Below are 23,666 nucleotides of genomic sequence, written 5' to 3' on the forward strand. Positions count from 1 at the left end.
TGAAGATAGCAAGTTATAAATACAGATGGAGGGAAATAAACCCCAGAATTTCCACTTTGATGAAGTTAGAAAGTTATAAATACAGAGGGAGGGAAATACACTCCAGAATTTCTACTTCAATGAAGATAGGAAGTTATAAATACAGAGGGAGGGAAATACACTCCAGAATTTCTACTTTAATGAAGATAGGAAGTTATAAATACAGAAGGAGGGAAATAAACTCCAGAATTTCCACTTTAATGAAGATAGGAAGTTATAAACACAGAGGGAGGGAAATAAACCCCAGAAATTCTACTTATATGAAGGTAGAAAGTTATAAATATAGAGGGAGGGAAATAAACCTCAGAATTTGCACTTTGATGAAGATATAAAGTTAAAAACAAAGAGGGAGGGAAAGAAATACCAGAATTTCTACTTTAATGAATATAGGAAATTACAAATACAGATGGAGGGAAATAAACCCCATAATTTCTACATTAATGAAGATAGAAAGTTATAAATACAGAGGGAGGGAAATACACTCCAGAATTTCAACTTTAATGAAGATAGGAAGTTATAAATACAAAAGGAGGGAAATAAACCCCAGAATTTGCACTTTGATGAAGATATAAAATTATAAATACAGAGGGTGGGAAATACACCCCAGAATTTCCACTTTGATGAAGATATAAAGTTATAAATACAGTGGGAGGGAAATAAACCCCAGAATTTCTACTTTAATGAACATACAAAGTGAAAAATACAGAGGTAGGGAAATAAACACCAGAATTTGCACTTTGATGAAGATATAAAGTTATAAATACAGAGGGAGGGAAATAAACACCAGAATTTCCACTTTAATGAAGATAGGAAGTTATAAAGACAGAGGGAGGGAAATAAACCCCAGAATTTCTACTTTAATGAAGATAGAAAGTTATTAATACAGAAGGAGGGAAATAAACCCCTGAATTTCACCTTTAATGAAGATAGAAAGTTATAAATACAGAGGGAGGGAAATAAACCCCAGAATTTGCATTTTGATGAAGATATAAAGTTATAAATACAGAGGGAGGGAAATAAACCCCAGAATTTGCACTTTGATGAAGATATAAAGTTATAAATACGGGGGGAGGGAAATAAACCCCAGAATTTCCACTTTAATGAAGATAGGGAATTATAAACAAAGAGGGTAGCAAATAAACCCATGAATTTCTACTTAGATGAAGATAGAAAGTTATAAATACAGAGGGAGGGAAATAAACTCCAGACTTTCCACTTTAATGAAGATAGGAAGTTATAAACACAGAGGGACAGAAATAAACCCCAGAATTTCTACTTCGATGAAGATATAAATGTATAAATACTGTGGGAGGGAAATAAACCCTAGAATTTCTACTTTAATGAAGATAGAAAGTTATAAACACAGAGGGTGGGAAATAAACCCCACAATTTCCACTTTGATGAAGATAGCAAGTTATAAATACATAGGGAGGGAAATAAACCCCACAATTTCCACTTTGATGAAGATAGCAAGTTATAAATACATAGGGAGGGAAATAAACCCCAGAATTTCGACTTTAATTAAGATAGAAAGTAATAAACACAGAGGGAGGAAAATAAACTCCAGAATTTCTACTTTAATGAAGATAGAAAGTTATAAATACAGAGGGAGGGAAATACTCCCCAGAATTTCCACTTTAATGAAGATAGGAAGTCATAAATACAGAGGGAGGGAAATAAACGCCAGAATTTCTACTTTTATTAAGATAGAAAGTTATAAACACAGAGGGAGGGAAATAAATACCAGAATTTCTACTTTAATGAAGATAGAAAGTAATAAACACAGAGGGAGGGAAATAAACCCCAGAATTTCTAATTAGTTGAAGATAGAAAGTTATAAATACTGAGGGTGAGAAATAAACCCCAGAATTTCTACTATAATGAAGATAGGAAGTTATAAATACTGAGGGGAATAAACCCCAGAATTTTTACTTTAAAGAAGATATAAAAATGTAAATACAGACAGAGGGAAATAAACACCAGAATTTTTCCTTCAATGAAGATAGGAAATTATAAATACATAGGGAGGGAAATAAACACCAGAATTTCCACTTTAATGAAGAAACAAAGTTATAAATACAGAGGGAGGGAAATAAACCCCAGAATTTCTACTATCATGAAGATAGAAAGTTATAAATACAGAACGATGGAAATAAACCCCAGAATTTCCACTTTAATGAAGATAGGGAGTTATAAACAAAGAGGGTGGCAAATAAACCCATGAATTTCTACTTAGATGAAGATAGGAAATTATAAATACATAGGGAGGGAAATAAACCTCAGTATTTCCACTTTAATGAATAAACAAAGTTATAAAGACAGAGGGAGGGAAATAAACACCAGAATTTCTACTTTCATGAAGATAGAAAGTTATAAATACAGAGGGTGGGAAATAAATCTCAGAATTTCTACTTTAATGAAGATAGAAAGTGATAAATACAGAGGGAGGGAAACAAACCCCAGAATTCCTACTTTAATGGAGATATAAAGTTATAAATACAGAGGGAGGGAAATAAACCCCAGAATTTCCACTTTGATGAAGATAGCAAGTTTTAAATACAGAGGGAGTGAAATAAACCCCAGAATTTCCACTTTGATGAAGATAGAAAGTTACAAATACAGAGGTAGGGAAATACACTCCAGAATTTCTACTTTAATGAATATATAAAGTTATCAATACAGAGGGAGGGAAATAAATGCCACAATTTTGACTTTAATGAAGATATAAAATTATAAACACAGAGGGAGGGAAATAAACACCAGAATTTATCATTTAATGAAGAGAGAAAGTTATAAATACAGTGGGAGGGAAATAAACCACAGAATTTTTGCTTTAATTCAGATAGGAAGTTATAAATACAGAGTGAGGGAAATAAACCCCATAATTTCTACTATAATGAAGATAGGAAGTTATAAATACTGAGGGGAATAAACCCCAGAATTTTTACTTTAAAGAAGATATAAAATTGTAAATACAGACAGAGGGAAATAAACACCAGAATTTCTCCTTCAATGAAGATAGGAAATTATAAATACATAGGGAGGGAAATAAACCCCAGAATTTCCACTTTAATGAAGAAACAAAGTTATAAACACAGAGGGAGGGAAATAAACCCCAGAATTTCTACTTTAATGAAAATAGAAAGTTATAAATACAGAGGGAGGGAAATAAAGGCTAGAATTTGCACTTTGATGAAGATAGAAAGTAATAAACACAGGCGGAGAGAAATAAACCACAGAATTTCTACTGAGTTGAAGATAGAAAGTTATAAATACTGAGGGTGGGAAATAAACCCCAGAATTTTTTACTTTAATGAAGATAGGAAGTTGTAAATACAGACGGAGGGAAATAAACACCAGAATTTCTCCTTTAAACAAGATAGGAAATTATAAATACATAGGGAGGGAAATAAACACCAGAATTTCCACTTTAATGAAGAAACAAAGTTATAAACACAGAGGGAGGGAAATAAACCCCAGAATTTCTACTTTCATGAAGATAGAAATTTATAAATACAGAAGGATGGAAATAAACCCCAGAATTTCCACTTTAATGAAGATAGGGAGTTATAAACAAAGAGAGTGGCAAATAAACCCATGAATTTCTACTTAGATGAAGATATAAAATTATAAATACAGAGGGTGGGAAATAAACCCCAGAATTTGCACTTTTATGAAGATATAAAGTTATAAATACAGAGGGAGGGAAATACACCCCAGAATTTCTACTTAGTTGAAGATAGAAAGTTATAAATACTGAGGGTGTGAAATAAACCCCAGAATTTGTACTTTAATGAAGATAGGAAGTTATAAACACAGAGGGAGGGAAATAAACACCATAATTTCTACATTAATGAAGATAGAAAGTTATAAATACAGAGGGAGGGAAATAAACCCCAGAATTTGCACTTTGATGAAGATATAAAGTTATAAATACAGAGAGAGGTAAATAAACCACAGAATTTCTACTTTAATGAAGAAAAAAGTGAAAAATACAGAGGGAGGGAAATAAACACCAGAATTTCCACTTTGATGAAGATATGAAGCTATAAATACAGACGGAGGAAAATAAACCCCAGAATTTGCACTTTGATGAAGATATAAAGTTATAAACACAGAGGGAGGGAAAAAACGCCAGAATTTCTACTTTAATGAAGATAAGAAGTTATAAATACAGATGGAGGGAAATAAGCCCCAGAATTTCTACTTTAATGAAAATAGGAAGTTATAAACACAGAGGGAAAGTAATAAACGCCAGAATTTGCACTATGATGAAGATATAAAGTTAAAAACACAGTGGGAGGGAAATACAACCCAGAATTTCCACGTTAATGAAGATAGGAAGTTATAAACACAGAGGTAGGGAAATAAACCACAGAATTTCTACTTTAATGAAGATATAAAGTGAAAAATACAGAGCTAGGGAAATAAACACAAGACTTTGCACTTTGATGAAGATAGGAAGTTATAAATACTGAGGAAGGGAAATAAACCCCATAATTTCTACTTTAATGAAGATAGAAAGTTATAAATACAGAGGGAGGGAAATAAATACCAGAATTTCTCCATTAATGAAGATAGAAAGTAATAAACACAAAGGGAGGGAAATAAACTGCAGAATTTCTAAAGAGTTGAAGATAGAAAGTTATAAATTCTGAGGGTGGGAAATAAACCCCAGAATTTCTACTTTAATGAAGATATAAAATTGTAAATACAGACGGAGGGAAATAAACACCAGAATTTCTCCTTCAATGAAGATAGGAAATTATAAATACATAGGGAGGGAAATAAACCCCAGAATTTCCACTTTAATGAAGAAACAAAGTAATAAACACAGAGGGAGGGAAATAAACCCCAGAATTTCTACTTTAATGAAGATAGAAAGTTTTAAATACAGAGGGTGGGAAATAAACCCCAGAATTTGCACTTCCATGAAGTTATAAACTTATAAACACAGAGGGAGGGAAATAAACCCAGAATTTCTACTTTAATGAAGATAGAAAGTTATAAATACAGAGGGTGGGAAATAAACCCCAGAATTTCTACTATAATGAAGATATAAAGTTGTAAATACAGACGGGGGGAAATAAACCCCAGAATGTCTACTTTAATGAAGATAGAAAGTTATAAATACAGAGGGAGGGAAATACTCGCCAGAATTTCCACTTTAATGAAGATAGGAAGTCATAAATACAGAGGGAGGGAAATAAACTCCAGAATTTCTACTTTAATGAAGATATAAAGTTGTAAATACAGAGGGAGGGAAATAAACCCCAGAATTTCTACTTAGTTGAAGATAGAAAGTTATAAATACTGAGGGAGGGAAATAAACCCCAGAATTTGCACTTCCATGAAGTTATAAACTTATAAACACAGAGGGAGGGAAATAAACCCAGAATTTCTACTTTAATGAAGATAGAAAGTTATAAATACAGAGGGTGGGAAATAAACCCCAGAATTTCTACTATAATGAAGATATAAAGTTGTAAATACAGACGGGGGGAAATAAACCCCAGAATGTCTACTTTAATGAAGATAGAAAGTTATAAATACAGAGGGAGGGAAATACTCGCCAGAATTTCCACTTTAATGAAGATAGGAAGTCATAAATACAGAGGGAGGGAAATAAACTCCAGAATTTCTACTTTAATGAAGATATAAAGTTGTAAATACAGAGGGAGGGAAATAAACCCCAGAATTTCTACTTAGTTGAAGATAGAAAGTTATAAATACTGAGGGAGGGAAATAAACCCCAGAATTTCCACTTTGATGAAGATAGAAAGTTATAAATACAGAGGGAGGGAAATAAACCCATTAATTTCTACTTATGTGAAGATAGAAAGTTATAAATACAGAGGGAGGGAAATAAACTCCAGAATTTCTACTTTAATGAAGATATAAAGTTGTAAATACAGACGGAGGGAAATAAACCACAGAATTTGTACTTCGATGAAGATAGAAAGTTATAAATACAAAGGGAGGGATATAAACCCCAGAATTTGCACGTTGATGAAGATATAAAGTTATAAATACAGAGGGAGGGAAATAAACCCCAGAATTTCCACTTTGATGAAGATAGAAAGTTATAAATACAGAGGGAGGGAAATAAACCCATGAATTTCTACTTAGATGAAGATAGAAAGTTATAAATACAGAGGGAGGGAAATAAACCCCAGAATTTGCACTTTGATGAAGATATAAAGTTATAAATACAGAGAGAGGTAAATAAACCCAAGAATTTCTACTTTAATGAAGATATAATCTTGTAAATACAGACGGAGGGAAATAAACCCCAGAATTTGTACTTCGATGAAGATATAACATTATAAATACAAAGGGAGGGATATAAACCCCAGAATTTCTACTTAGTTGAAGATAGAAAGTTATAAATACTGAGGGAGGGAAATAAGCCCCAGAATTTCCACTTTAATGAAGATAGGAAGTTATAAACACAGATGGAGGGAAATAAACCCCAGACTTTCTACTTTAATGAAGATAGAAAGTTTTAAACACAGAGTGAGGGAAATAAACACCAGAATTTCTACTTAAATGAACATATAAATTTATAAATACACAGGGTGGGAAATAAACCCCAGAATTTCCACTTTGATGAAGAAAAAAAGTTATAAATACAGAGGGAGGGAAATAGACCCTTGAATTTCTACTTAGATGAAGATAGAAATTTAAAAATACAGAGGGAAGGAAATAAACCCCAGGATTTCCATTTTAATGAAAATATAAAGTTATAAATAAAGAGGGAGGGAAATAAACCCCAGTATTTCAACTTTAATGAAGATATAAAGTTATAAACACAGAGGAAGGAAAATTAACCCCAGAATTTCCACTTTGATGAAGATAGAGTTATAATTACAGAGGGAGGGAAATAAACCCCAGAATTTCCACTTTGATGAAGATAGAAAGTTATAAACACAGAGTGAGGGAAATAAACCCCAGAATTTCCACTTTGATGAAGATAGAAAGTTATAAACACAGAGAGAGGGAAATAAACACCAGAATTTGCACTTTGATTCAGATATAAAGTTATAAATACAGAGGGAGGGAAATAAACCCCAGAATTTCCACTTGAATGAAGATCGGAAGTTATAAACTCAGAGAGAGGGAATTAAACCCCAGAATTTCTACTTCGATGAAGATATAAAGTGAGAAATACTGAGGAAGGGAAATAAACCCCATAATTTCTACTTTAATGAAGATAGAAAGTTATAAATACAGAGGGAGGGAAATAAATACCAGAATTTCTCCTTTAATGAAGATAGAAAGTAATAAACACAGAGGGAGGGAAATAAACCCCAGAATTTCTACTTAGTTGAAGATAGAAAGTTATAAATACTGAGGGTGGGAAATAAACCCCAGAATTTCTACTTTAATGAAGATAGGAAGTAAAAATACTGAGGGAGGGAAATAAACCCCAGAATTTCTACTTTAATGAAGATATAAAATTGTAAATACAGACGGAGGGAAATAAACAGCAGAATTTCAACTTCAATGAAGATAGGAAATTATAAATCCTGAGGAAGGGAAATAAACTCCATAATTTCTACTTTAATGAAGATAGAAAGTTATAAATACAGAGGGAGGGAAATAAATACCAGAATTTCTCCTTTAATGAAGATAGAAAGTAATAAACAGAGAGGGAGGGAAATAAACCACAGAATTTCTACTTAGTTGAAGAAAGAAATTTATAAATACTGAGGGTGGGAAATAAACACCAGAATTTCTACTTTAATGAAGATAGGAAGTAAAAATACTGAGGGAGGAAAATAAACCACAGAATTTCTACTTTAATGAAGATATAAAATTGTAAATACAGACGGAGGGAAATAAACACCAGAATTTCTCCTTCAATGAAGATAGGAAATTATAAATACATAGGGAGGGAAATAAACCCCAGAATTTCTACTTAAATGAAGATAGAAAGTTATAAATACAGAGGGAAGGAAATACACCCCAGAATTTCTACTTTGATGAAGATAGAAAGTTATAAACACAGAGGGAGGGAAATAAACCCCAGAATTTCTACTTAGTTGAAGATAGAAAGTTATAAATATGACCGAGAGAAATAAACCCCAGAATTTCCACTTTAATGAAGAAAAAAGTTATAAACACAGAGGGAGGAAAATAAACCCCATAATTTCCACCTTGATGAAGATAGAAAGTTATAAATACAGAGTGAGGGAAATAAACCCCATTATTTCCACTTTGATGAACATAGAAAGTTATAAATACAGAGGGAGGGAAATAAACCCATGAATTTCTACTTAGATGAAGATAGAAAGTTATAAATACAGAGGGAGGGAAATAAACCCCAGAATTTCTACTTTAATTAAGATATAAAGTTGTAAATACAGACGGAGGAAAATAAACCCCAGAATTTGCACTTTGATGAAGATATAAAGTTATAAACACAGAGTGAGGGAAATAAACTCCAGACTTTCTACTTTAATGAAGATTGAAAGTTATAAACACAGAGTGAGGGAAATAAACCCCAGAATTTCCACTTTGATGAAGATAGAAAGTTATAAACACAGAGTGAGGTAAATAAACCCCAAAATTTCCACTTTGATGAAGATAGAAAGTTATAAACACAGAGGGAGGGAAATAAACCCCAGAATTTCTACTTAGTTGAAGATAGAAAGTTATAAATATGACCGAGGGAAATAAACCCCAGAATTTCCACTTTAATGAAGAAAAAAGTTAGAAACACAGAGGGAGGAAAACAAACACCATAATTTCCACCTTGATGAAGATAGAAAGTTATAAATACAGAGGGAGGGAAATAAACCCCATTATTTCCACTTTGATGAACATAGAAAGTTATAAATACAGAGGGAGGGAAATAAACCCATGAATTTCTACTTAGATGAAGATAGAAAGTTATAAATACAGAGGGAGGGAAATAAACCCCAGAATTTCTACTTTAATTAAGATATAAAGTTGTAAATACAGACGGAGGGAAATAAACTCCAGACTTTCTACTTTAATGAAGATTGAAAGTTATAAACACAGAGTGAGGGAAATAAACCCCAGAATTTCCACTTTGATGAAGATAGAAAGTTATAAACACAGAGTGAGGAAAATAAACCCCAAAATTTCCACTTTGATGAAGATAGAAAGTTATAAATACAGAGGGAGGGAAATACACCCCTGAATTTCCACTTTGATGAAGATAGAAAGTTATAAATACAGAGGGAGGGAAATACACCCCAGAATTTCTACTTAAATGAAGAGAGGATGTTATAAACACAGAGGGAGGGAAATAAGCCCCAGACTTTCCACTTTGATGAAGATAGAAAGTTATAAATACAGAGGGAGGGAAATAAACCCCAGGATTTCCACTAATGAAAATATGAAGTTATAAATACAGAGGGAGGGAAATAAATCCCAGTATTTCCACTTTAATGAAGATATATAGTTATAAACAGAGAGGGAGGAAAATAAACGCCAGAATTTCCACTTTGATGAAGATAGAGTTATAAATACAGAGGGAGGGAAATAAACCCATGAATTTCTACTTTGATGAAGATAGAAAGTTATAAATACAGAGGGAGGGAAATAAACCCATGAATTTCTACTTAGATGAAGATAGAAAGTTATAAATACAGAGGGAGGGAAATAAACCCCAGGATTTCCACTTTCATGAAGATAGGAAGTTATAAACACAGAGTGAGGGAAATAAACCCCAGAATTCCCACTTTGATGAACATAGAAAGTTATAAATACAGAGGGAGGGAAATAAACCCATGAATTTCTACTTAGATGAAGATAGAAAGTTATAAATACAGAGGGAGGGAAATAAACCCCAGAATTTCTACTTTAATTAAGATATAAAGTTGTAAATACAGACGGAGGGAAATAAACCCCAGAATTTGCACTTCGATGAAGATATAAAGTTATAAACACAGAGTGAGGGAAATAAACTCCAGACTTTCTACTTTAATGAAGATTGAAAGTTATAAACACAGAGTGAGGGAAATAAACCCCAGAATTTCCACTTTGATGAAGATAGAAAGTTATAAACACAGAGTGAGGTAAATAAACCCCAAAATTTCCACTTTGATGAAGATAGAAAGTTATAAACACAGAGGGAGGGAAATAAACCCCAGAATTTCTACTTAGTTGAAGATAGAAAGTTATAAATATGACCGAGGGAAATAAACCCCAGAATTTCCACTTTAATGAAGAAAAAAGTTAGAAACACAGAGGGAGGAAAATAAACACCATAATTTCCACCTTGATGAAGATAGAAAGTTATAAATACAGAGGGAGGGAAATAAACCCCATTATTTCCACTTTGATGAACATAGAAAGTTATAAATACAGAGGGAGGGAAATACACCCCTGAATTTCTACTTAGATGAAGATAGAAAGTTATAAATACAGAGGGAGGGAAATAAACCCCAGAATTTCTACTTTAATTAAGATATAAAGTTGTAAATACAGACGGAGGGAAATAAACTCCAGACTTTCTACTTTAATGAAGATAGAAAGTTATTAATACAGAGGGAGGGAAATAAACCCCAGGATTTCCACTAATGAAAATATGAAGTTATAAATACAGAGGGAGGGAAATAAATCCCAGTATTTCCACTTTAATGAAGATATAAAGTTATAAACACAGAGGGAGGAAAATAAACGCCAGAATTTCCACTTTGATGAAGATAGAGTTATAAATACAGAGGGAGGGAAATAAACCCCAGAATTTCTACTTTGATGAAGATAGACTTATAAATACAGAGGGAGGGAAATAAACCCATGAATTTCTACTTTGATGAAGATAGAAAGTTATAAATACAGAGGGAGGGAAATAAACCCATGAATTTCTACTTTGATGAAGATAGAAAGTTATAAATACAGAGGGAGGGAAATAAACCCCAGGATTTCCACTTTCATGAAGATATAAAGTTATAAACACAGAGGGAGGGAAATAAACCCCAGAATTTCTACTTAGTTGAAGATAGAAAGTTATAAATACTGAGGGAGGGAAATAAACCCCAGAATTTCCACTTTAATGAAGATAGGAAGTTATAAACACAGATGGAGGGAAATAAACCCCAATGAAGATAGAAAGTTATAAATACAGACGGAGGAAAACAAACCCCAGAATTTGCACTTTGATGAAGATAGAAAGTTATAAACACAGAGTGAGGGAAATAAACTCCAGACTTTCTACTTTAATGAAGATTGAAAGTTATAAACACAGAGTGAGGGAAATAAACCCCAGAATTTCCACTTTGATGAAGATAGAAAGTTATAAACACAGAGTGAGGGAAATAAACCCCAAAATTTCCACTTTGATGAAGATAGAAAGTTATAAACACAGAGTGAGGGAAATAAACCCCAAAATTTCCACCTTGATGAAGATAGAAAGTTATAAATACAGACGGAGGGAAATAAACCCCAGAATTTGCACTTTGTTGAAGATATAAAGTTATAAACACAGAGTGAGGGAAATCAACCCCAGACTTTCTACTTTAATGAAGATAGAAAGTTAGAAATACTAAGGGTTGGAAAATAAACCCCAGAATTTCTACTTAAATGAAGATAGAAAGTTATAAATACAGAGGGAGGGAAATACACCCCTGAATTTCCACTTTGATGAAGGTAGAAAGTTATAAATACAGAGGGAGGGAAATACACCCCAGAATTTCTACTTAAATGAAGAGAGGATGTTATAAACACAGAGGGAGGGAAATAAACCCCAGACTTTCCACTTTGATGAAGATAGAAAGTTATAAATACAGAGGGAGGGAAATAAACCCCAGGATTTCCACTAATGAAAATATGAAGTTATAAATACAGAGGGAGGGAAATAAATCCCAGTATTTCCACTTTAATGAAGATATAAAGTTATAAACACAGAGGGAGGAAAATAAACGCCAGAATTTCCACTTTGATGAAGATAGAGTTATAAATACAGAGGGAGGGAAATAAACCCCAGAATTTCTACTTTGATGAAGATAGAGTTATAAATACAGAGGGAGGGAAATAAACCCATGAATTTCTACTTTGATGAAGATAGAAAGTTATAAATACAGAGGGAGGGAAATAAACCCCAGGATTTCCACTTTCATGAAGATATAAAGTTATAAACACAGAGGGAGGGAAATAAACCCCAGAATTTCTACTTAGTTGAAGATAGAAAGTTATAAATACTGAGGGAGGGAAATAAACCCCAGAATTTCCACTTTAATGAAGATATAAAGTTATAAACACAGAGTGAGGGAAATAAACTCCAGACTTTCTACTTTAATGAAGATTGAAAGTTATAAACACAGAGTGAGGGAAATAAACCCCAGAATTTCCACTTTGATGAAGATAGAAAGTTATAAACACAGAGTGAGGTAAATAAACCCCAAAATTTCCACTTTGATGAAGATAGAAAGTTATAAACACAGAGGGAGGGAAATAAACCCCAGAATTTCTACTTAGTTGAAGATAGAAAGTTATAAATATGACCGAGGGAAATAAACACCAGAATTTCCACTTTAATGAAGAAAAAAGTTAGAAACACAGAGGGAGGAAAATAAACACCATAATTTCCACCTTGATGAAGATAGAAAGTTATAAATACAGAGGGAGGGAAATAAACCCCATTATTTCCACTTTGATGAACATAGAAAGTTATAAATACAGAGGGAGGGAAATAAACCCATGTATTTCTACTTAGATGAAGATAGAAAGTTATAAATACAGAGGGAGGGAAATAAACCCCAGAATTTCTACTTTAATTAAGATATAAAGTTGTAAATACAGACGGAGGGAAATAAACTCCAGACTTTCTACTTTAATGAAGATTGAAAGTTATAAACACAGAGTGAGGGAAATAAACCCCAGAATTTCCACTTTGATGAAGATAGAAAGTTATAAACACAGAGTGAGGGAAATAAACCCCAAAATTTCCACTTTGATGAAGATAGAAAGTTATAAACACAGAGTGAGGGAAATAAACCCCAAAATTTCCACCTTGATGAAGATAGAAAGTTATAAATACAGACGGAGGGAAATAAACCCCAGAATTTGCACTTTGTTGAAGATATAAAGTTATAAACACAGAGTGAGGGAAATCAACCCCAGACTTTCTACTTTAATGAAGATAGAAAGTTAGAAATACTAAGGGTTGGAAAATAAACCCCAGAATTTCTACTTAAATGAAGATAGAAAGTTATAAATACAGAGGGAGGGAAATACACCCCTGAATTTCCACTTTGATGAAGATAGAAAGTTATAAATACAGAGGGAGGGAAATACACCCCAGAATTTCTACTTAAATGAAGAGAGGATGTTATAAACACAGAGGGAGGGAAATAAACCCCAGACTTTCCACTTTGATGAAGATAGAAAGTTATAAATACAGAGGGAGGGAAATAAACCCCAGGATTTCCACTAATGAAAATATGAAGTTATAAATACAGAGGGAGGGAAATAAATCCCAGTATTTCCACTTTAATGAAGATATAAAGTTATAAACACAGAGGGAGGAAAATAAACGCCAGAATTTCCACTTTGATGAAGATAGAGTTATAAATACAGAGGGAGGGAAATAAACCCCAGAATTTCTACTTTGATGAAGATAGAGTTATAAATACAGAGGGAGGGAAATAAACCCATGAATTTCTACTTTGATGAAGATAGAAAGTTATAAATACAGAGGGAGGGAAATAAACCCCAGGATTTCCACTTTCATGAAGATATAAAGTTATAAACACAGAGGGAGGGAAATAAACCCCAGAATTTCTACTTAGTTGAAGATAGAAAGTTATAAATACTGAGGGAGGGAAATAAACCCCAGAATTTCCACTTTAATGAAGATAGGAAGTTATAAACACAGATGGAGGGAAATAAACCCCAGAATTTCTACTTAGATGAAGATAGAAAGTTATAAATACAGACGGAGGAAAATAAACCCCAGAATTTGCACTTTGATGAAGATATAAAGTTATAAACACAGAGTGAGGGAAATAAACTCCAGACTTTCTACTTTAATGAAGATTGAAAGTTATAAACACAGAGTGAGGGAAATAAACCCCAGAATTTCCACTTTGATGAAGATAGAAAGTTATAAACACAGAGTGAGGTAAATAAACCCCAAAATTTCCACTTTGATGAAGATAGAAAGTTATAAACACAGAGGGAGGGAAATAAACCCCAGAATTTCTACTTAGTTGAAGATAGAAAGTTATAAATATGACCGAGGGAAATAAACACCAGAATTTCCACTTTAATGAAGAAAAAAGTTAGAAACACAGAGGGAGGAAAATAAACACCATAATTTCCACCTTGATGAAGATAGAAAGTTATAAATACAGAGGGAGGGAAATAAACCCCATTATTTCCACTTTGATGAACATAGAAAGTTATAAATACAGAGGGAGGGAAATAAACCCATGAATTTCTACTTAGATGAAGATAGAAAGTTATAAATACAGAGGGAGGGAAATAAACCCCAGAATTTCTACTTTAATTAAGATATAAAGTTGTAAATACAGACGGAGGGAAATAAACTCCAGACTTTCTACTTTAATGAAGATTGAAAGTTATAAACACAGAGTGAGGGAAATAAACCCCAGAATTTCCACTTTGATGAAGATAGAAAGTTATAAACACAGAGTGAGGGAAATAAACCCCAAAATTTCCACTTTGATGAAGATAGAAAGTTATAAACTCAGAGTGAGGGAAATAAACCCCAAAATTTCCACCTTGATGAAGATAGAAAGTTATAAATACAGACGGAGGGAAATAAACCCCAGAATTTGCACTTTGTTGAAGATATAAAGTTATAAACACAGAGTGAGGGAAATCAACCCCAGACTTTCTACTTTAATGAAGATAGAAAGTTAGAAATACTAAGGGTTGGGAAATAAACCCCAGAATTTCTACTTAAATGAAGATAGAAAGTTATAAATACAGAGGGAGGGAAATACACCCCTGAATTTCCACTTTGATGAAGATAGAAAGTTATAAATACAGAGGGAGGGAAATACACCCCAGAATTTCTACTTAAATGAAGAGAGGATGTTATAAACACAGAGGGAGGGAAATAAACCCCAGACTTTCCACTTTGATGAAGATAGAAAGTTATAAATACAGAGGGAGGGAAATAAACCCCAGGATTTCCACTAATGAAAATATGAAGTTATAAATACAGAGGGAGGGAAATAAATCCCAGTATTTCCACTTTAATGAAGATATAAAGTTATAAACACAGAGGGAGGAAAATAAACGCCAGAATTTCCACTTTGATGAAGATAGAGTTATAAATACAGAGGGAGGGAAATAAACCCCAGAATTTCTACTTTGATGAAGATAGAGTTATAAATACAGAGGGAGGGAAATAAACCCATGAATTTCTACTTTGATGAAGATAGAAAGTTATAAATACAGAGGGAGGGAAATAAACCCATGAATTTCTACTTAGATGAAGATAGAAAGTTATAAATACAGAGGGAGGGAAATAAACCCCAGGATTTCCACTTTCATGAAGATAGGAAGTTATAAACACAGAGTGAGGGAAATAAACCCCAGAATTCCCACTTTGATGAACATAGAAAGTTATAAATACAGAGGGAGGGAAATAAACCCATGAATTTCTACTTAGATGAAGATAGAAAGTTATAAATACAGAGGGAGGGAAATAAACCCCAGAATTTCTACTTTAATTAAGATATAAAGTTGTAAATACAGACGGAGGGAAATAAACCCCAGAATTTGTACTTCGATGAAGATAGAACGTTATAAATACAAAGGGAGGGATATAAACCCCAGAATTTGCACGTTGATGAAGATATAAAGTTATAAACACAGAGGGAGGGAAATAAACCCCAGAATTTCTACTTAGTTGAAGATAGAAAGTTATAAATACTGAGGGAGGGAAATAAACCCCAGAATTTCCACTTTAATGAAGATAGGAAGTTACAAACACAGATGGAGGGAAATAAACCCCAGAATTTCTACTTAGATGAAGATAGAAAGTTATAAATACAGACGGAGGAAAATAAACCCCAGAATTTGCACTTTGATGAAGATATAAAGTTATAAACACAGAGTGAGGGAAATAAACTCCAGACTTTCTACTTTAATGAAGATTGAAAGTTATAAACACAGAGTGAGGGAAATAAACCCCAGAATTTCCACTTTGATGAAGATAGAAAGTTATAAACACAGAGTGAGGTAAATAAACCCCAAAATTTCCACTTTGATGAAGATAGAAAGTTATAAACACAGAGGGAGGGAAATAAACCCCAGAATTTCTACTTAGTTGAAGATAGAAAGTTATAAATATGACCGAGAGAAATAAACCCCAGAATTTCCACTTTAATGAAGAAAAAAGTTATAAACACAGAGGGAGGAAAATAAACCCCATAATTTCCACCTTGATGAAGATAGAAAGTTATAAATACAGAGGGAGGGAAATAAACCCCATTATTTCCACTTTGATGAACATAGAAAGTTATAAATACAGAGGGAGGGAAATAAACCCATGAATTTCTACTTCGATGAAGATAGAAAGTTATAAATACAGAGGGAGGGAAATAAACCCCAGAATTTCTACTTTAATTAAGATATAAAGTTGTAAATACAGACGGAGGAAAATAAACCCCAGAATTTGTACTTCGATGAAGATAGAACGTTATAAATACAAAGGGATGGATATAAACCCCAGAATTTGCACGTTGATGAAGATATAAAGTTATAAACACAGAGGGAGGGAAATAATTCCCAGAATTTCTACTTAGTTGAAGATAGAAAGTTATAAATACTGAGGGAGGGAAATAAACCCCAGAATTTCCACTTTAATGAAGATAGGAAGTTATAAACACAGATGGAGGGAAATAAACCCCAATGAAGATAGAAAGTTATAAATACAGACGGAGGAAAACAAACCCCAGAATTTGCACTTTGATGAAGATATAAAGTTATAAACACAGAGTGAGGGAAATAAACTCCAGACTTTCTACTTTAATGAAGATTGAAAGTTATAAACACAGAGTGAGGGAAATAAACCCCAGAATTTCCACTTTGATGAAGATAGAAAGTTATAAACACAGAGTGAGGGAAATAAACCCCAAAATTTCCACTTTGATGAAGATAGAAAGTTATAAACACAGAGTGAGGGAAATAAACCCCAAAATTTCCACCTTGATGAAGATAGAAAGTTATAAATACAGACGGAGGGAAATAAACCCCAGAATTTGCACTTTGTTGAAGATATAAAGTTATAAACACAGAGTGAGGGAAATCAACCCCAGACTTTCTACTTTAATGAAGATAGAAAGTTAGAAATACTAAGGGTTGGAAAATAAACCCCAGAATTTCTACTTAAATGAAGATAGAAAGTTATAAATACAGAGGGAGGGAAATACACCCCTGAATTTCCACTTTGATGAAGATAGAAAGTTATAAATACAGAGGGAGGGAAATACACCCCAGAATTTCTACTTAAATGAAGAGAGGATGTTATAAACACAGAGGGAGGGAAATAAACCCCAGACTTTCCACTTTGATGAAGATAGAAAGTTATAAATACAGAGGGAGGGAAATAAACCCCAGGATTTCCACTAATGAAAATATGAAGTTATAAATACAGAGGGAGGGAAATAAATCCCAGTATTTCCACTTTAATGAAGATATAAAGTTATAAACACAGAGGGAGGAAAATAAACGCCAGAATTTCCACTTTGATGAAGATAGAGTTATAAATACAGAGGGAGGGAAATAAACCCCAGAATTTCTACTTTGATGAAGATAGAGTTATAAATACAGAGGGAGGGAAATAAACCCATGAATTTCTACTTTGATGAAGATAGAAAGTTATAAATACAGAGGGAGGGAAATAAACCCCAGGATTTCCACTTTCATGAATATATAAAGTTATAAACACAGAGGGAGGGAAATAAACCCCAGAATTTCTACTTAGTTGAAGATAGAAAGTTATAAATACTGAGGAAGGGAAATAAACCCCAGAATTTCCACTTTAATGAAGATAGTAAGTTATAAACACAGATGGAGGGAAATAAACCCCAGAATTTCTACTTAGATGAAGATAGAAAGTTATAAATACAGACGGAGGAAAATAAACCCCAGAATTTGCACTTTGATGAAGATATAAAGTTATAAACACAGAGTGAGGGAAATAAACTCCAGACTTTCTACTTTAATGAAGATTGAAAGTTATAAACACAGAGTGAGGGAAATAAACCCCAGAATTTCCACTTTGATGAAGATAGAAAGTTATAAACACAGAGTGAGGTAAATAAACCCCAAAATTTCCACTTTGATGAAGATAGAAAGTTATAAACACAGAGGGAGGGAAATAAACCCCAGAATTTCTACTTAGTTGAAGATAGAAAGTTATAAATATGACCGAGGGAAATAAACCCCAGAATTTCCACTTTAATGAAGAAAAAAGTTAGAAACACAGAGGGAGGAAAATAAACCCCATAATTTCCACCTTGATGAAGATAGAAAGTTATAAATACAGAGGGAGGGAAATAAACCCCATTATTTCCACTTTGATGAACATAGAAAGTTATAAATACAGAGGGAGGGAAATAAACCCATGAATTTCTACTTAGATGAAGATAGAAAGTTATAAATACAGAGGGAGGGAAATAAACCCCAGAATTTCTACTTTAATTAAGATATAAAGTTGTAAATACAGACGGAGGGAAATAAACCCCAGAATTTGTACTTCGATGAAGATAGAACGTTATAAATACAAAGGGATGGATATAAACCCCAGAATTTGCACGTTGACGAAGATATAAAGTTATAAACACAGAGGGAGGGAAATAATTCCCAGAATTTCTACTTAGTTGAAGATAGAAAGTTATAAATACTGAGGGAGGGAAATAAACCCCAGAATTTCCACTTTAATGAAGATAGGAAGTTATAAACACAGATGGAGGGAAATAAACCCCAATGAAGATAGAAAGTTATAAATACAGACGGAGGAAAACAAACCCCAGAATTTGCACTTTGATGAAGATATAAAGTTATAAACACAGAGTGAGGGAAATAAACTCCAGACTTTCTACTTTAATGAAGATTGAAAGTTATAAACACAGAGTGAGGGAAATAAACCCCAGAATTTCCACTTTGATGAAGATAGAAAGTTATAAACACAGAGTGAGGGAAATAAACCCCAAAATTTCCACTTTGATGAAGATAGAAAGTTATAAACACAGAGTGAGGGAAATAAACCCCAAAATTTCCACCTTGATGAAGATAGAAAGTTATAAATACAGACGGAGGGAAATAAACCCCAGAATTTGCACTTTGTTGAAGATATAAAGTTATAAACACAGAGTGAGGGAAATCAACCCCAGACTTTCTACTTTAATGAAGATAGAAAGTTAGAAATACTAAGGGTTGGGAAATAAACCCCAGAATTTCTACTTAAATGAAGATAGAAAGTTATAAATACAGAGGGAGGGAAATACACCCTGAATTTCCACTTTGATGAAGATAGAAAGTTATAAATACAGAGGGAGGGAAATACACCCCAGAATTTCTACTTAAATGAAGAGAGGATGTTATAAACACAGAGGGAGGGAAATAAACCCCAGAATTTCTACTTAGTTGAAGATAGAAAGTTATAAATATGACCGAGGGAAATAAACCCCAGAATTTCCACTTTAATGAAGAAAAAAGTTAGAAACACAGAGGGAGGAAAATAAACCCCATAATTTCCACCTTGATGAAGATAGAAAGTTATAAATACAGAGGGAGGGAAATAAACCCCATTATTTCCACTTTGATGAACATAGAAAGTTATAAATACAGAGGGAGGGAAATAAACCCATGAATTTCTACTTAGATGAAGATAGAAAGTTATAAATACAGAGGGAGGGAAATAAACCCCAGAATTTCTACTTTAATTAAGATATAAAGTTGTAAATACAGACGGAGGGAAATAAACCCCAGAATTTGTACTTCGATGAAGATAGAACGTTATAAATACAAAGGGATGGATATAAACCCCAGAATTTGCACGTTGACGAAGATATAAAGTTATAAACACAGAGGGAGGGAAATAATTCCCAGAATTTCTACTTAGTTGAAGATAGAAAGTTATAAATACTGAGGGAGGGAAATAAACCCCAGAATTTCCACTTTAATGAAGATAGGAAGTTATAAACACAGATGGAGGGAAATAAACCCCAATGAAGATAGAAAGTTATAAATACAGACGGAGGAAAACAAACCCCAGAATTTGCACTTTGATGAAGATATAAAGTTATAAACACAGAGTGAGGGAAATAAACTCCAGACTTTCTACTTTAATGAAGATTGAAAGTTATAAACACAGAGTGAGGGAAATAAACCCCAGAATTTCCACTTTGATGAAGATAGAAAGTTATAAACACAGAGTGAGGGAAACAAACCCCCAAAATTTCCACTTTGATGAAGATAGAAAGTTATAAACACAGAGTGAGGGAAATAAACCCCAAAATTTCCACCTTGATGAAGATAGAAAGTTATAAATACAGACGGAGGGAAATAAACCCCAGAATTTGCACTTTGTTGAAGATATAAAGTTATAAACACAGAGTGAGGGAAATCAACCCCAGACTTTCTACTTTAATGAAGATAGAAAGTTAGAAATACTAAGGGTTGGGAAATAAACCCCAGAATTTCTACTTAAATGAAGATAGAAAGTTATAAATACAGAGGGAGGGAAATACACCCCTGAATTTCCACTTTGATGAAGATAGAAAGTTATAAATACAGAGGGAGGGAAATACACCCCAGAATTTCTACTTAAATGAAGAGAGGATGTTATAAACACAGAGGGAGGGAAATAAACCCCAGACTTTCCACTTTGATGAAGATAGAAAGTTATAAATACAGAGGGAGGGAAATAAACCCCAGTATTTTCCACTTTAATGAAGATATAAAGTTATAAACACAGAGGGAGGAAAATAAACGCCAGAATTTCCACTTTGATGAAGATAGAGTTATAAATACAAAGGGAGGGATATAAACCCCAGAATTTGCACGTTGATGAAGATATAAAGTTATAAACACAGAGGGAGGGAAATAAACCCCAGAATTTCTACTTAGTTGAAGATAGAAAGTTATAAATACTGAGGGAGGGAAATAAACCCCAGAATTTCCACTTTAATGAAGATAGGAAGTTATAAACACAGATGGAGGGAAATAAACCCCAGAATTTCTACTTAGATGAAGATAGAAAGTTATAAATACAGACGGAGGGAAATAAACCCCAGAATTTGCACTTTGTTGAAGATATAAAGTTATAAACACAGAGTGAGGGAAATCAACCCCAGACTTTCTACTTTAATGAAGATAGAAAGTTAGAAATACTAAGGGTTGGGAAATAAACCCCAGAATTTCTACTTAAATGAAGATAGAAAGTTATAAATACAGAGGGAGGGAAATAAACCCCAGACTTTCCACTTTGATGAAGATAGAAAGTTATAAATACAGAGGGAGGGAAATAAACCCATGAATTTCTACTTTGATGAGATAGAAGTCGCTGATTTGAAGAAAGGCTCCTCCCTGAAGGTTGTGGGAGTTGGATGGCGCTTGGACACGTGTGAAGTTTGTGACCCCACTTCCGTGGATGGGGGGGGATTAGCCCCCCCACCCTCTGTTCCCCCCCTCTGTCCCCACCCTGTGCCCCCCCCTCTGTGCCACCCCCTGTGTCCCTCACCCTGTGCCCCCCCCTCTGTGGCCCTCACCCCTGTGCCCCCCCCCTCTGCCCCCCCCCGTGTCCCCACCCTGTGCCCCCCCTGTGCCACCCCCTGTGTCCCTCACCCCTGTGCCCCCCCCTCTGTGGCCCTCACCCCTGTGCCCCCCCCTCTGTGGCCCTCACACCCTGTGCCCCCCCCTCTGTGCTCCCCCCCCTGTGCCCCCCCCTGTGCCCCCCCCGTGTCCCCCCCTCTGTGCCCCCCCCTCTGTGCCCCCCCCTCTGTGCCCCCCCCTCTGTGGCCCTCACCCCTGTGCCCCCCCCTCTGTGCCCCCCCCTGTGCCCCCCCCTGTGCCCCCCCCCTCTGTGGCCCTCACCCCTGTGCCCCCCCCTCTGTGCCCCCCCTCTGTGCCCCCCCCCTGTGCCCCCCCCTGTGCCCCCCCCGTGTCCCCCCCCCTCTGTGCCCCCCCCTCTGTGCCCCCCCCTCTGTGGCCCCCCCCCTCTGTGCCCCCCCCTCTGTGCCCCCCCCTCTGTGCCCCCCCCTCTGTGCCCCCCCCTCTGTGCCCCCCCATCTGTGCCCCCCCCTCTGTGGCCCTCACCCCTGTGCCCCCCCCTCTGTGCCCCCCCCCGGGCCTGGCCGGGCCTCACCTTTCTCCTGCGTCGGGGAAATGAGCTCCTCGTCCCTGCCGACCTGGGTGATAATGGCCGTGTTGTCCATGTCGCCGCCGCCGGGCCCGGGTTCCCTTCCGAAAATGCACCGCCTCCCCCCCCCAGAAAGGGGGGGAAAGTGAAGCCCCTCGAGGGGGAGGGAGAACGTGTCCGATGAGAGACCCCGGCCCAGATCAGGAGGGGGGGGGGGTTCAAGACGGCGCCTCAACAAGCGGGAGGCGGGAGAAAACACAGGGACAGGAAATGGATTGGCTGCAACTTTCTGGTGGGGGGGGGGGGATTCCCCTCCCACATCAAACCCACAGAGAACGGGGGGGGGGGGGGGGGGTCAGGCCTCCATTCCAAGGAAAAAACCAAACTCAACAAAATAACCGCCGGAGCGCGGCCCGAGGGGGGCGGGGCCGGGGGAGGGAGGGGCGGGGCCGGGGGAGGGAGGGGCGGGGCCGGGGGAGGGAGGGGCGGGGCCGGGGGAGGGAGGGGCGGGGCCGGGGGAGGGAGGGGCGCGGCCGGGGGAGGGAGGGGCGGGGCCGGGGAGGGGAGGGGCGGGGCCGGGGAGGGAGGGGCGGGGCCGGGGGAGGAGGGAGGGGCGGGGCCGGGGAGGGAGGGGCGGGGCCGGGGGAGGGAGGGGCGGGGCCGGGGAGGGAGGGGCGGGGCCGGGGAGGGAGGGGCGGGGCCGGGGAGGGAGGGGCGGGGCCTCGGGTCGGGAGGGGCGGGGCCTCGGGCGGGGGCGCGGGAGGGGCCGCTGCTGAGGTGTCCGGTGAGTCGCTGTGGAGAATCTTCCTCCCTCAAAACACAGACAAAAAAGGGGCGGGGTTTTTATGGTTGGGTCTCCCCCTCCCGCCCTTTTCTCCCCCCTCCTCCTCCTCTCCCCCCTCCTCCTCTCCCCCCTCCTCCTCTCCCCCCTCCTCCTCTCCCCCACCTCCTCCTCCTCCCCGCCCCTCCTCTCCCCCCCTCCACCCCCTCCTCCCCCCCTCCTCCTCCCCCCCTCCTCCCCCCTCCTCCCCCCCCCTCCTCCCCCCCTCCTCCTCCCCCCCTCCTCCTCCCCCCCTCCTCCTCCTCCTCCCCCCCTCCTCCTCCTCCCCCCTCCTCCTCCCCCCCTCCTCCTGCCCCCCCTCCTCCTGGCCCCCCTCCTCCTGCCCCCCTCCTCCTCTCCCCCCCCTCCTCCTCCCCCCCTCCTCCTCTCCCCCCCCTCCTCCTCTCCCCCCCCTCCTCCTCTCCCCCCCTCCTCCTCTCACCCCCTTCCTCCTCTCCCCCCCTCCTCCTCCCCCCCTCCTCCTGCCCCCCT

At 36.9% G+C, this 23,666-nt stretch overlaps 1 protein-coding gene across 7 annotated transcripts in view; it reads right to left on the bottom strand.

Annotated features, from left to right (window-relative positions):
• ctdspla (CTD (carboxy-terminal domain, RNA polymerase II, polypeptide A) small phosphatase-like a) overlaps nt 1-22,736 on the bottom strand; it is a 610,361-nt gene extending 587,625 nt beyond the window's left edge. For 3 of the 7 annotated variants that reach the window (XM_069914952.1, XM_069914943.1, XM_069914942.1), the window contains exon 1: nt 22,361-22,734. In XM_069914952.1, coding sequence (XP_069771053.1) covers nt 22,361-22,430 — 70 coding nt within the window. In that variant the 5' untranslated portion in view covers nt 22,431-22,734. Of the gene's footprint in view, nt 1-22,360 lie in introns of all 7 variants that reach the window. The other 4 variants (XM_069914945.1, XM_069914949.1, XM_069914944.1 and 1 more) reach the window with 4 other exon arrangements.
• Between the last annotated feature and the right edge of the window lie 930 nt (nt 22,737-23,666).

This window comes from Narcine bancroftii, chromosome 1 (assembly GCF_036971445.1).
Source record: "Narcine bancroftii isolate sNarBan1 chromosome 1, sNarBan1.hap1, whole genome shotgun sequence".
In the NCBI taxonomy this organism is placed as follows: Eukaryota; Metazoa; Chordata; class Chondrichthyes; order Torpediniformes; family Narcinidae; genus Narcine; species Narcine bancroftii.